General features: G+C 36.8%; 1 protein-coding gene and 1 pseudogene across 2 annotated transcripts in view; both read right to left on the reverse strand.

Moving 5' to 3' along the window:
* exoc4 (exocyst complex component 4) overlaps positions 1-12529 on the reverse strand; it is a 222905-nt gene that overhangs the window by 171043 nt on the left and 39333 nt on the right. For both annotated transcript variants that reach the window (XM_073868399.1, XM_055190558.2), the window contains exon 7: positions 11247-11421. In XM_073868399.1, the coding sequence (XP_073724500.1) occupies positions 11247-11421 (175 nt within the window). The remainder of the gene's footprint in view (positions 1-11246; positions 11422-12529) is intronic.
* On the reverse strand, positions 9560-9676 carry LOC129432851 (5S ribosomal RNA; annotated as a pseudogene).

The following is a 12529-nucleotide window of genomic DNA, read 5'->3' on the forward strand; positions in this document are numbered from 1 at the left end:
AGTGCATGATGAGTCATCAAAATTTTAGCCGATTTCCTAGAACAAATGTAATTTTTTTTAGTATTAAAAAGTATACAAGCATCATATAAGCAGGGTGTATATGCAATAAAGAGATTTAAATCCCCAAAAACTGAATTCACTGGGTTTTCAAATCAACCTTGTCTTTGAGGACATGTTCTTCATTTAATGAACAGTGAAAAACAGCACTCATCCCCTCTATTAGCCAACAAATCAAGCTAATTAAAGAAGAAAAACAGCAGTGAAGGATGTGCAGGTGAGCACCTGCTCTCTGATGATAGATGTCTGCAGAGTGCTTTAAGAAACAGGGGAAATAAACAAGGCCTCCTGAGATTATAACTTTACAATTTTCCAAGAAGGATTCTGACACTAAAACAATCAATACCAACAGCATATTTACAATACCTGACTGATCATAACCGTGATATTAAATCTGATGCTACTTGTTAAGCAACATCTCTGATGCGTCCAGCCCAGGTAATATGTTAATAGGATACCTCAAGCAGAAACAGAAAATGACATGTTGATTAAAAACTTGATTAAATTCTTTGTTGTCTTCAGCTTTTTTGTCTTTTGGCATGCCATTTCATTAGACTTTACCCTCCTATGCATACAAATAAATCAGAATATTGTCACAGCTGTCTTGTGGGAGACATTTTAAGTGTATTTTTAGCATCTTATAATGATGAAAGAGAGAAGGTAGAATTAATGAGACAATTCATACAAAATGAAAATGTTATTTTTACTATTTATTTTTATTCTCAAGCTGTTCTTTCTTCCATAGTCCAAAGTGGGTGGAGGTCAGGGGTAGTCAAACTTTAAATCAGCATAAAGCAAACACATGTATTTGCGTGATATTTCAAGTGTTCTGAAGCAATTGTTTAAATTTAAAATCAAAGAGTGGTCACTATTCACTTCACATTTTCTAATTGTTTAAAAAAACATTTGTCTGCTGTCTGTTTCAATTGGAAGTCAGATGGTTCTTTGTTGAAACCATTCTGGTAATAATTCATGTGGGATTTGACTTATCGAGTTGATTTAATTGTCATGTTTAGGCTATGACTGCTATGTAATATATGAAGAATACACCTGTGATTATTTTGTTATGGGTTTCTTATGTGAATAATGTAAAATACCAAAAACAAAATTTTCTCAGCTTTGGATCTGTTGGGGTTTTAAAAAAACAAGATCAATAACAGCAAATTGGTCTGAATCTTTTAGAGCCTAAGCCTGTGCTTAGAGATTAAGATGGTTTAGAGATGGTGGGTTGGTAAATATCCTTTCTGGCTGTGCTGTTGATAATTAAAAGCAAAATAAGTGAGAAAGCATTAAAGTCATAGTCATAGACTATTATTTCAATTTTTTGTTCCTTTCAAAATTTCCTGTCATCAAAATAAAAACGTAACATTTTTTAATTAAATTAAAATTGTTGAATGAACAAAACAAAACAAAACAAAACAAAACAAAACAAAACAAAACAAAACAAAACAAAACAAAACAAAACAAAACAAAACAAAACAAAACAAAACAAAACAAAACAAAACAAAACAAAACAAAACAAAACAAAACAAAACAAAACAAAACAAAACAAAACAAAACAAAACAAAACAAAACAAAACATGATTGAATAAATACATTTATGAATGAACTAACAAACAAACGAAGGAAGGAAAGAGCAAACGAACAAACAAACTGATTTATTATTAAAAAACAAGAAAACCATAGAAAACAAACAAATTTAATGAATGAATGATGAAACCAAGGAAGGAAGGAAGGAAGGAAGGAAAGAAGCAATTTATTTAAAAATAATAACAAACAAGTAAACTAAACGAAACTAAACTGAAAACAAAACTAAACTGAAAACAAAAAACACATCATTTTGTGTTTGATTGGTCGGTCAGCCAGTCGAATGAAGGAAGGAAGGAAGGGAGGGGGGGAGCGGAGGAAGGAACAATGGAAGGAAAGAAGGAAGGAAGGAATACTAAAAAAACAAAGAAAACAAAACAAAATCAAAGAAAACAAAACAAAATCAAAGAAAACCAAACGAAGGAACAAAGCAAAGAAATAACAAAGTAACAAACGAATAAAGCAACAAAGCAACAAAGTAACAAAGTAACGAAGTAACAAAGTAAAGAAGTAACAAAGTAAAAAAGCAACAAAGTAAAGAAGGAACAAAGTAAAAAGGGAACAAAGTAACAAAGAAACAAAGTAACAAAGGAACAAAGTAAAGAAAGAACAAAGTAACAAAGTAACAAAGGAACAGAGTAAAGAAGTAACAAAGTAACAAAGGAACAAAGTTACGAAGTAACAAAGTTACGAAGTAACAAAGTTACGAAGTAACAAAGTTACGAACTAACAAAGTAACAAAGAAACAACGTAACGAAGTAACCAAGGAATACTAAAAAAACAAAGAAAACAAAACAAAATCAAAGAAAACCAAACCAATCAAAATACGAAGTAATGAAGGAACAAAGCAAAGAAATAACAAAGTAATAAAAAAGGAATAAAGCAACAAAGTAACGAAATAACGAAGTAACAAAGTAACGAAGTAACAAAGTAACAAAGTAACGAAGTAACGAAGTAACGAAGTAACGAAGTAACGAAGTAACGAAGTAACGAAGTAACGAAGTAACGAAGTAACGAAGTAACGAAGAAACAAAGAAACAAAGAAACAAAGAAACAAAGAAACAAAGAAACAAAGAAACAAAGAAACAAAGTAACAAAGTAACAAAGTAACGAAGAAACGAAGAAACGAAGTAACAAAGTAACAAAGTAAAGAAGGAACAAAGTAAGAAAGTAAAGATGGAACAAAGTAAGAAAGTAAAGAAGGAACAAAGTAAAGAGGGAACAAAGTAACAAAGGAACAAAGGAACAAAGTAACAAAGTAAAGAAGGAACAAAGTAACGAAGGAACAAAGTAACAAAGGAACAAAGTAAAGAAGGAACAAAGTAACAAAGGAACAAAGGAACAAAGTAACAAAGGAACAAAGGAACAAAGGAACAAAGTAACAAAGTAAAGAAGGAACAAAGTAAAGAAGGAACAAAGTAACAAAGGAATAAAGTAACAAAGTAACAGAGTAAATAAGTAACAAAGTAACGAAGGAACAAAGTTACGAAGTAACAAAGTAACGAAGGAATAAAGTAACAAAGTAACAAAGGAACAAAGTAACGAAGTAACAAAGAAACAAAGTAACGAAGTAACAAAGGAACAAAGGAACAAAGTAACAAAATAACAAAGTAACGAAGTAACAAAGTAACAAAGGAACGAAGTAACAAAGTTACGAAGGAATACTAAAAAACCAAAGAAAACAAAACAAAATCAAAGAAAACCAAACAATCAAAAAATAATAAAAAAACGAATGAATGAAGAAACTAATTTATTTATTTAATAATAATAAAAACAAGAAAACCAAACTAAACTAAACAAAACTAAACTGAAAAAAAACATGATTGATTGAATTATTGAATGAATGAATGAACGGATGAACGAATGCATGAGTGAATGAATGAATGAATGAAATAAAAAACAAAGAAAACAAAACAAAATCAAAGAAAACCAAACATATCAAAAAACAAACAAAAAATGAATGAATGAAGGAAGGAAACAATTTATTAAAGAAAACAAAACCACATGTGACAAGTCATCAAATTAAAGGGTAGATTTCTCTAAGACACTGACAAACAGGCATCTCTTCCTCGGACATCTATGCGCTTCACCTCAACCTGCAATGTGTACATTACCTCTAACATACCCAATTTCAATGTCAATATGCATACCGCACATGGAGGTTAATGCTCGCCACGTCTCATTAAGACTGGGTTACTAGAATAGACCGTATGGTCAACTACAGGCCTAGCCATTACAAAGATGCACATCACGAAAGAACGCATAATTGCTGCTGTAATTAATGAACACATGAGAGGTGCTTTTCAAAACAACAGCGTGGCAGGACCATAAAACCCGGGGTAAAAAAAGAACGCTGGGGTTTAAAACATGGAAATGAACTGCTCACTATAATGATCATTAACCCCGCGGTGCCAGTCTTTCAAATCCACGAGCAATATGCGGGCCGTGGCCGGTTACAATAGATCATTTATGCTAGTACACAACAGCTCATTTAGAGGCCATGTGTCCGTCTATCTTGCCGACATGAAACAGAAGCACTTTGGTTCTCCCTCTGCTGCCAGACCAATCACTGTCAGGGCATGAAACGCCTCACTAACGCTGTATAATTCAATTACTCCAAGGCTGTGTTGCTCCCACTAAATCTAAACAAGTTGTCAAAGTGGAAAGTTTGTAATTTCCTTTCGTTTTTTTTTTCAATCTCACACTCTTGATCCCTTCACACTTTTCTTAATGGTGGCATGGGAAGTCTTGTATCTCTTTTATGAGTAATTTGACTATGCTCTTATTTTCCAATAACATGGCATGACTTAAAGGAATAGCCCATTTTCTTAAAAGAAAAATCCAGATAATTTACTCACCACCATGTCATCCGGGATGTTGGTGTCTTTCTTTGTTCAGTCGAGAGGAGGTTGTGTTTTTTGGGGAAGGCATTGCAGGATTTTTCTCATTTTGGTGGACTTTGATGGACACCAACACTTGGCACTTAACTCAACACTTTTTCAACAGAGTTTCAAAGGACTATAAACGATATCAAACGAGGCATAAGGGTCTTATCTAGTGAAACGATTGTCATTTTTGACAAGAAAAATAAAAAATATGCACTTTTAAACCACAACTTTCGTCTAGGTCTGGTCCAGCACGACCTAACGTAAATGCGTAGTGATGTAGGGAGGTCACATGTTACATATATAAAACGCACATTTACGGACCATTTTAAACAATAAACTGACCCAAAGACATTAATTAGTATCATTCCACATACAACAACGTAGGAACGGTCCTCTTTCAACACACTTGTAAACACTGGAGCGGAGTTTCGCGTTCGTCCTCTGTGACCTCTTGACGTGATGACGTATTGTGTGGGGTCACGCTGACGCTTTCAGGACCGGACCTGGATGAGAAGTTGTGGTTTAGGAGTGTATATTTGTTATTTTTGTTGTCAAAAATTACAACCGTTTCGCTAGATAAGACCCTTACACCTCGTTTGGGATCGTTTATAGTCCTTTGAAGCTCTGTTGAAAAAAAAATGTTAAGTGTTGAGTTAAGTGTTAAGTGTTGGTGTCCATTAAAGTCCATTAAAATGAGAAAAATCCTACAAAGTTTTCCTCAAAAAACATAATTTCTTCTAGACTGAACAAAGAAAGACATCAACATTTTGGATGACATGGTGGTGAGTAAATCATCTGGATTTTTCTTTTAAGAAAATGGACTAATCCTTTAATACTTAAACGTGTCATTTATGCACAACTAATGTCACCAAATGTATAGCAGATAGCCTTGCCCCAACCTTCTCCCATTGGTCGATCCAATATTGCTGTGTCAGACTGCAATGTTAACGTTTGGGTCCTCAAGCTACCTTGCTTATTTATAGTGTCTCAATATATCAAGCCGGGATAGGACCAATTATTTAGTGTAGTGCTTCCAATTAAAAGAGGAAGAATGATGTGGGATAGATCAAGAAGTGGTCAGTAAGTGACAAAAAGAGTCACTTGAGAAAATCAATATCTATTTACTCCATACGCTCTGAAAACCGAAAACAACAGAGATGAAAAACAGATGTCATGAACCTAAAAAAATACTCCTTTAGAAACTAGGTCCCAAAGTCTAAACATAGATTCTGACATTCACAAACTTTTGTCCAGCTGTCTCATCTGAGCTATAGTTCAACGAGCAGGTTAAATATTATAACATATCTCCTAGTTCTGTCTATCTAGGAACCACATGTCTTCTGTGCAATAGAAAGGTCAACATGATTCCTTCCTCTCATAGAAACAGGCAAAACCTGGGAACAAAAAAGATAGGGTCACATCTACACTAAAAAGAGAACAAGAGGATACGCCAAAGACAGACAACCTAGCAAGTGACATTATGAAGACCAGGATGTGCCCTGTGCATTAGATCCTATTGGGACCCTAATTCTCACCTGAGACCGAATTTTCATAAGTCGCACAGGGATATAACAGCATATAGCTTAAGAGTGTCACTATATAAGAACAGGGAAAGACAGAGAAAGGGAACGAAAATGAAAAAGATACGAAGCTGATTTGATGGGGAACATCTATGCTTTCATTGCGGAATGGTCTGAACTGGCATAATGCCGTTCACCGCAAACGCACCCAGGCAAGGGATCAGACCAGACTTCCAAAGGGATAAAATAACACAAATGACAGAGAAAATCTCATCTCCCTTAATGAGGATTCTAATCAAGAGCTTACATTATCTCACACCATGACCACGGGAGACTACACAGCCCCTGGCAACCAGCCCGCTCGGCACAGAAACACACTGAAGACTTAATGTCGTTAATTTCATAGAAGCCATAAGACACTTCCTTTATTAAGAAAATCGTTACCCTACAGCACTTGCTCTCAAACTTTTCAGCATGCCCTTCCAACACTCGTGAGGGTGCATCCTTTTGTAGACCCCCAAAGAAAAGTCATGACATAAGACACTCTCAAATTTAGAATCTGAATTAAACAAAACATTATACAATGTCGGGTTGTTGGTAAGTAGCCTTTTTTTCTGAGGTTTAATTACACAGATTTATGAGGTTCCCACAAACTCAACTGCTCATTTTGACCTACTATAGAAGAACAGAATGAGAACTTCACCTTGTATTTAAATGGATAGTTAAAAAGTACCTCTTAATCTTCCAAGCTTTACAATGGTAGTAAAGTCCAATTTATAGTCGTGCGTAAGGCCTACGCCATAGCTACACTGTAGGTTGGACCTCGCCAAAATTTTAACAGCGCGTCAGTTCTACGCAGACTCCAAGCGCTGTGATTGGTCCACTAGAACCCCTTCCGTCAGGTAAAAAAAACTGCATCATGATTATTTCCGTTTGCAACGGTAAGAACAAAGATGATTTAATCGCAATGATTTCAGATCACCGCAATGATTGCAGAGCTCCCTAAAGAACACAAGGGGGAGCTGCAGTGCTGTATAAATGATACTGTATAAGAGGTTGTGTACACCAAAACTTTTAAACGTGGCTGAAAACACCTGGAGGGTGGCGAATGCCAGCTGTTTTTCAGCTGAGTGCCAGCTTTCTTCAGCTAAGCGCTTTGGTAACTCTGATACGTCAGCTGGGAGACAGTTGGTTGCTGTGATACTTGTCCCGCCCCACCTCCACTGTGATTGGACGGCCGCGTAAGAACTGACATTGATGAGCGGAGCTTTTCTTCCAAATTTGAAATTTTTTCAACTCTCGGTGCTTAGCGCTGAGCGCGGAAAAACCGCCGGGCGCCGGTTTTCAGCGCGGAAGAAAACCGCTAGCTGCTGGCTTATTTGAAAACGGCGAGCTTTCATTGGAAACAATTGAAAACATGTGCCGGCCGCGGGCGTAAAAGCTTTGGTGTGTCCAGCCCCTAAGATGGCGCTCCTTGACTGACAGTGTATCGTGATTAGGGCTGGGCAAAAAAAATATTTTTCGATTAGTGACAAATGCACTCTCTAAAGCAGTTTGTCCGTTTGGGGCTACTGTAGAAACATAGCGGCGCAAAACGGCGACCACCACGCAAGGGGACCCGCGGTGCATGCAGACAAAAACAATAGAGTTTATTTTGTAAGGTCTTTACACACCACTGATAATATAGTTATGTATACTATATTGCATCTCTGTCAAAACATAATTTCAAAAGTTACACAATGCACCTTTAATACTTAATAATAAACTATAATTACTAGCTTCTGCTAGCAAATGATTGGGTAATTTGCATATTTTGGTGAACTATTCCTTTAAATTTATCTCTTCAAGGGGACATACCATGAAAATCTGACTTTTGTGAATAAGATCAACCCAGTAACTTGGTTTTGGTAAACCGTTCTCTGCAAGCATGTGAAAAAATAGCTAATTGAAATTTGGCTCCACTTGTGATGTCAGAAGGGATAATACCGCCCCTTAATCGGCACTATCCAACCACAGCACTGCCATTTAGCCACTGTCAAATGACACACCCAAAACGGCACATTTTTGCACACACCTAAAAAGTGACCATTTTAACTTGATATATTAAATTATCTATATAATATTTTGAGCTAAAACTTCACATACGTACTCTGAGACACTAAAGATTTCTTAAAAAAGTCTTGTGAAATATCCTCTGTAAATCATTACTACATCATTGTTTTATCAAAAGATCCTTACATCTCTCATTTTAAATATCCAGTGTCTTTATATCTAGACCATTTAACAGACTGAAGCAAGCTAAAACTGAAGGCCATTTCAAAAAATAAAACAAACGCATCTACTTGCTACTCTGGCTAAAGTGTGCAGTTCTCGTGGTAATGGCCGCAGAAATAAAGCTGTACACATGCACACAGTCGAACCTTCCCACACAAAAGTTAATAGCGTATTTTGACTTCCATAGTCACTTCTCACGAAGACGCGTCTCGCTACTTAAGGTCTGCAAAAAGCTCAGCAGGGCCTTAGCAACAGTAGGCAGGGCCGAGCTTGTTCTTTTGTTATTGCTCTCTGCAGACCACTCTGAGAGAAGGAATAAAAAAAGAGAAGAACAAAATGAAAGTACAAGGTCAGAGTCTGACTTTTCACCCTGTTTGATGGAGTGATGACAAACCCATTTACTCGCTCCCCTCTTGGCTCTCACTCATGATTCCTGCCTGTCCACACCACTGGATGCTTTCTAGCATGTGGCTATAGACAGGAAGGAAAATGACACACTAAGAGCACGCATAGAGCAAGACTAAGAATGATAGAAGAAGTTGTTTAAAGGAATAGTTAAATTCTGTCATAGTTTACTCCCTCTCATGTTGTAACAAACCGGTTTAAATTTCTTTGTTCTGATGAACACGAAGGAAGATATTTTGAGGAACCGATCAGAAGCCCCATTGACTTCCATAGAAGAAAAAAGAATGCTATGGAAGTCAATGGGGCTTTCTGATTGGTTTGCTTACAGACATTCCTCAACAAATCTTCCTTCGTGTTAAACAGAACCCAGAAATGTATACAGGTTTGTAACAACATGAGAGTGAGTAATTTTCATTTTTGGGTGAACTATCTCTCAAAGCGCTTTACATATGAACGGGGGAATCTCCTCAACCACCACCAATGTGCAGCATCCAGCTGGATGATGCAACGGCAGCCATATTGCGCCAGAACGCTCACCACACACCAGCTTATTAGTCGAGAGGAGATAGAGTGATATAGCCAATTAGTATGAGGGATGATTAGAAGGCCAATGGGCAAGTTTGGCCAGGATTCCGGGGCACACCCCTACTCTTTTCGAAGGACATCCTGTGATTTTTAATGACCACAGAGAGTCAAGACTTCGGTTTAACGTCTCATCCGAAGGACGGTGCTTTTTTTGACAGTATAGTGTCCCCATCCCTATACTGGGGTGTTAGGACCCACACAGACCACAGGGTGTGCACCCCCTGCTGGTCTCACTAACACCACTACCAGCAGCAACCTGATTTTCCCAGGTGGTCTCCCATCCAAGTACTGACCAGGCTCAGCCCTGCTTAGCTTCAGTGGGCAAGCTGTCTTGGGCTACAGGGTGATATGGCTACTGGTTGAATGGTAGACTTTGTAAATAGTTTTTTTTTTTGCTGGCCGTGAACTTACAAAACTTGCAAACCTGCCTTAAAAAACATAACCTTTTTTACTGGACTAACTAAATCAACAATCACGTAAGTAAAATGCTTAATATATTTATTATTTTTTTTTTCTGTGATAAGTTATGTGTCTAGATCATGTCGATTTTAAGATACAGCTGAATGTTTTGATTATATAAGATTTTGAGCTTATTATGTCAATGTTGTAATTTTACAACGTTGGGTCTGTATTTACCTGTGCACCTTGCACATTACATGAATGAGCTGTACTTCTAAACTGTTAAAAATTTCTTTTTAAATATTTTTTTGATAGCAACAAAATATATATTTTGAGCTTTATTCAAAGTTTTAAGATTATTAACTATGTTTTTAAGAAATGAATTATTTATTTGAGCAATATTTGAAACTATGTGTATCTTATTATTTATAAAATATACTTAGCTGGTCCTGTTTTCTTGTCTGGACTTTGTTTGCCAAAATATCTGTTTTCTGCATGAGGGCCAGGTGATAATGTTTTGGAATTTGAAAATCTGACTTTTTCAATGTTTCAATGTGCTATAATTGGGTCTCCAGTGCTTCTATCAACCTAGAAAATATGAAACAGATCAACCCAGTAACATAGTTTTGGTAAACCATTCTCTGCAAGCATGTGAAAAAATATGTCATTGAAATTCGGCTCCCCTTGTGATGTCAGAAGGGAATCATACTGCCCCCTAATCTGCACTATCCAACCACAGCACTGCCATTTAGTGTAGAGATCAGCTCATTTGCATTTAAAAGGACACACCCAAAAATGGCACATTCTTGCTCACACCTAAAAAGTGGCAATTTAAACGTGTTATAATAAATTATCTATATGGCATTTTGAGCTAAAACTTCACATATGTGCTCTGGGGACACCAAAGATTTATTTGACATCTTTAAAATGTCTTATGAAATGTCCCCTTTAACTTTGCATCATGGCTTCGACTATGCCCTCATATTCCAAGCATTCCAGTGTCAAAATGTTGAAAAGACTGAATCTTTAGGCCAACAACAAAACCTGTCTCCTTGATTATCCTTGTGGTCCATTAATAATTTAATTTAGTCAATGTACCTTGAGCCAAAAGCAAAAGAAAAACATTTTATAAACATTTGCCGTCTGGCCTTATAAAACTGATCATGTTTTGAGTACCGTAAGTTCAGAAGACTATCAAACTTTAGCCTTGAGTTACATGCCTAACGTTTGTTAGTCCTTTTTCAGCGTGAGCAATTTCGTTCCCATTGCACTGCTGAAAATTGTAATTCCAACCACTTTACAGGTAATGATAGCTCAAAGACACATGATTTGCAGTATCATTCATATGAGACAAAGATTAATACTGTAGGTAAGTAGGTATGAGCTGTGACACTAATGCCTGCCTTAGCAAACTCCATAAAAAAGATACTTTAAAACTTTGCATACATTTCTTTCCAAACTTATCAGGATCCATATTTATATCATCCAATTACCTGGATACAGTCTAATGAATTAGTGTGCAAGGACTGACCTGAAGAACAGTTTGGATTTTGGCATACACATCAGCCTGCTCATATAGTTTGATTCCCTCCTGGGCTCCATTGGGAGAGACCACAATCCGCTGCAGGTGACTTAAAACCACGCTGTGAGCCTGGGCCACTGCATTCAACTTATCAAACAACAGCTCCATCAGTTCCAGCAGCAACCTAAAGACAAAAGAAAAGAGAGAAATACATCGAAATTGATCGAATGTAAAAAATAATGACTTTTGGGTTGTCAGCACTGAGTTCTAGATTGAATGTTTATGTTAAACTATGAATAAATAAAATCAAATTTTTGGTGCGTCAACATAGAAATCCTTTTTTCACAACTCATCAGTCTGATTAAGCGTAATCTAAACCTACACAGCCAAAAAAAGCGCAAGCGAACATTTACATTCCCGAGAGGAACTCTATTATTGCAGTGAGTTTGACTCTCGCAAATCCCTCCGCATCACCTGAACTGAGCCAAAAAGTGGTTCGTTCTCCATTTCTAATGAATATGACACCAGCAGGGTGTTGACAGAATCTCCCTGTTGGACACCGCCAGCTGTTCACAGACAACAATTAGCAGCATCTGTCAAAGTCTACGGGTCTACTAGGAGGACCCACAGCTGTCTGACTGTTCTGCAGTTTACTCATTTGTCCCAGTAAAATCTGGGTAGGAGCAAGGAAGAGGTGGGAGATGACAGCTTGACATGCACGCTATTAAAAATGACAGTCCTGTCATCATGTACTCCGAAATCTATGTCTTGCCAGCCGATGAGCTGTTAACAACTGCGACCAAATCATTGAGTCCGTGAGTTAAACGTGAGGACTGGATCACAGTCTGATTCGTAAATGAATCATTTAGAATCATGAAACATTACCGATTCCTTCCTTTCTTTTTTCTTCCTACCTTCTTTCCTTCTTCCTTTTCCTTCTTTCCTTCCTTTCCTCCCCTCATTCTTCCTTCCTTCCTTTATTAAATAAGTATTGGATCAAAGTCTTATTTGTAAATGAATCATTTATATTAACGAATAATTAAACGATTCCTTCCTTCCTTACTTACTTACTTTTTTCTTCCTTCCTTCCTTCCTTCAGGATTGGATCAGTCTGATTTGTAAATGAATCATTTAGATTCATGAATCATTAACCGATTCCTTCCTTCCTTTTTTCTTCCTTTCTTCTTTCCCTTCTTCCTTCCTTCCATTCTTTCCTTCTTCCTTTCTTCCTTTCTGATTGGATCACAGTCTGATTCGTAAATAATTCATTTAGATTAACGAATCATTACCCA

The sequence above is a fragment of the Misgurnus anguillicaudatus genome, chromosome 1 (assembly GCF_027580225.2).
Source record: "Misgurnus anguillicaudatus chromosome 1, ASM2758022v2, whole genome shotgun sequence".
Classification (NCBI taxonomy): domain Eukaryota; kingdom Metazoa; phylum Chordata; class Actinopteri; order Cypriniformes; family Cobitidae; genus Misgurnus; species Misgurnus anguillicaudatus.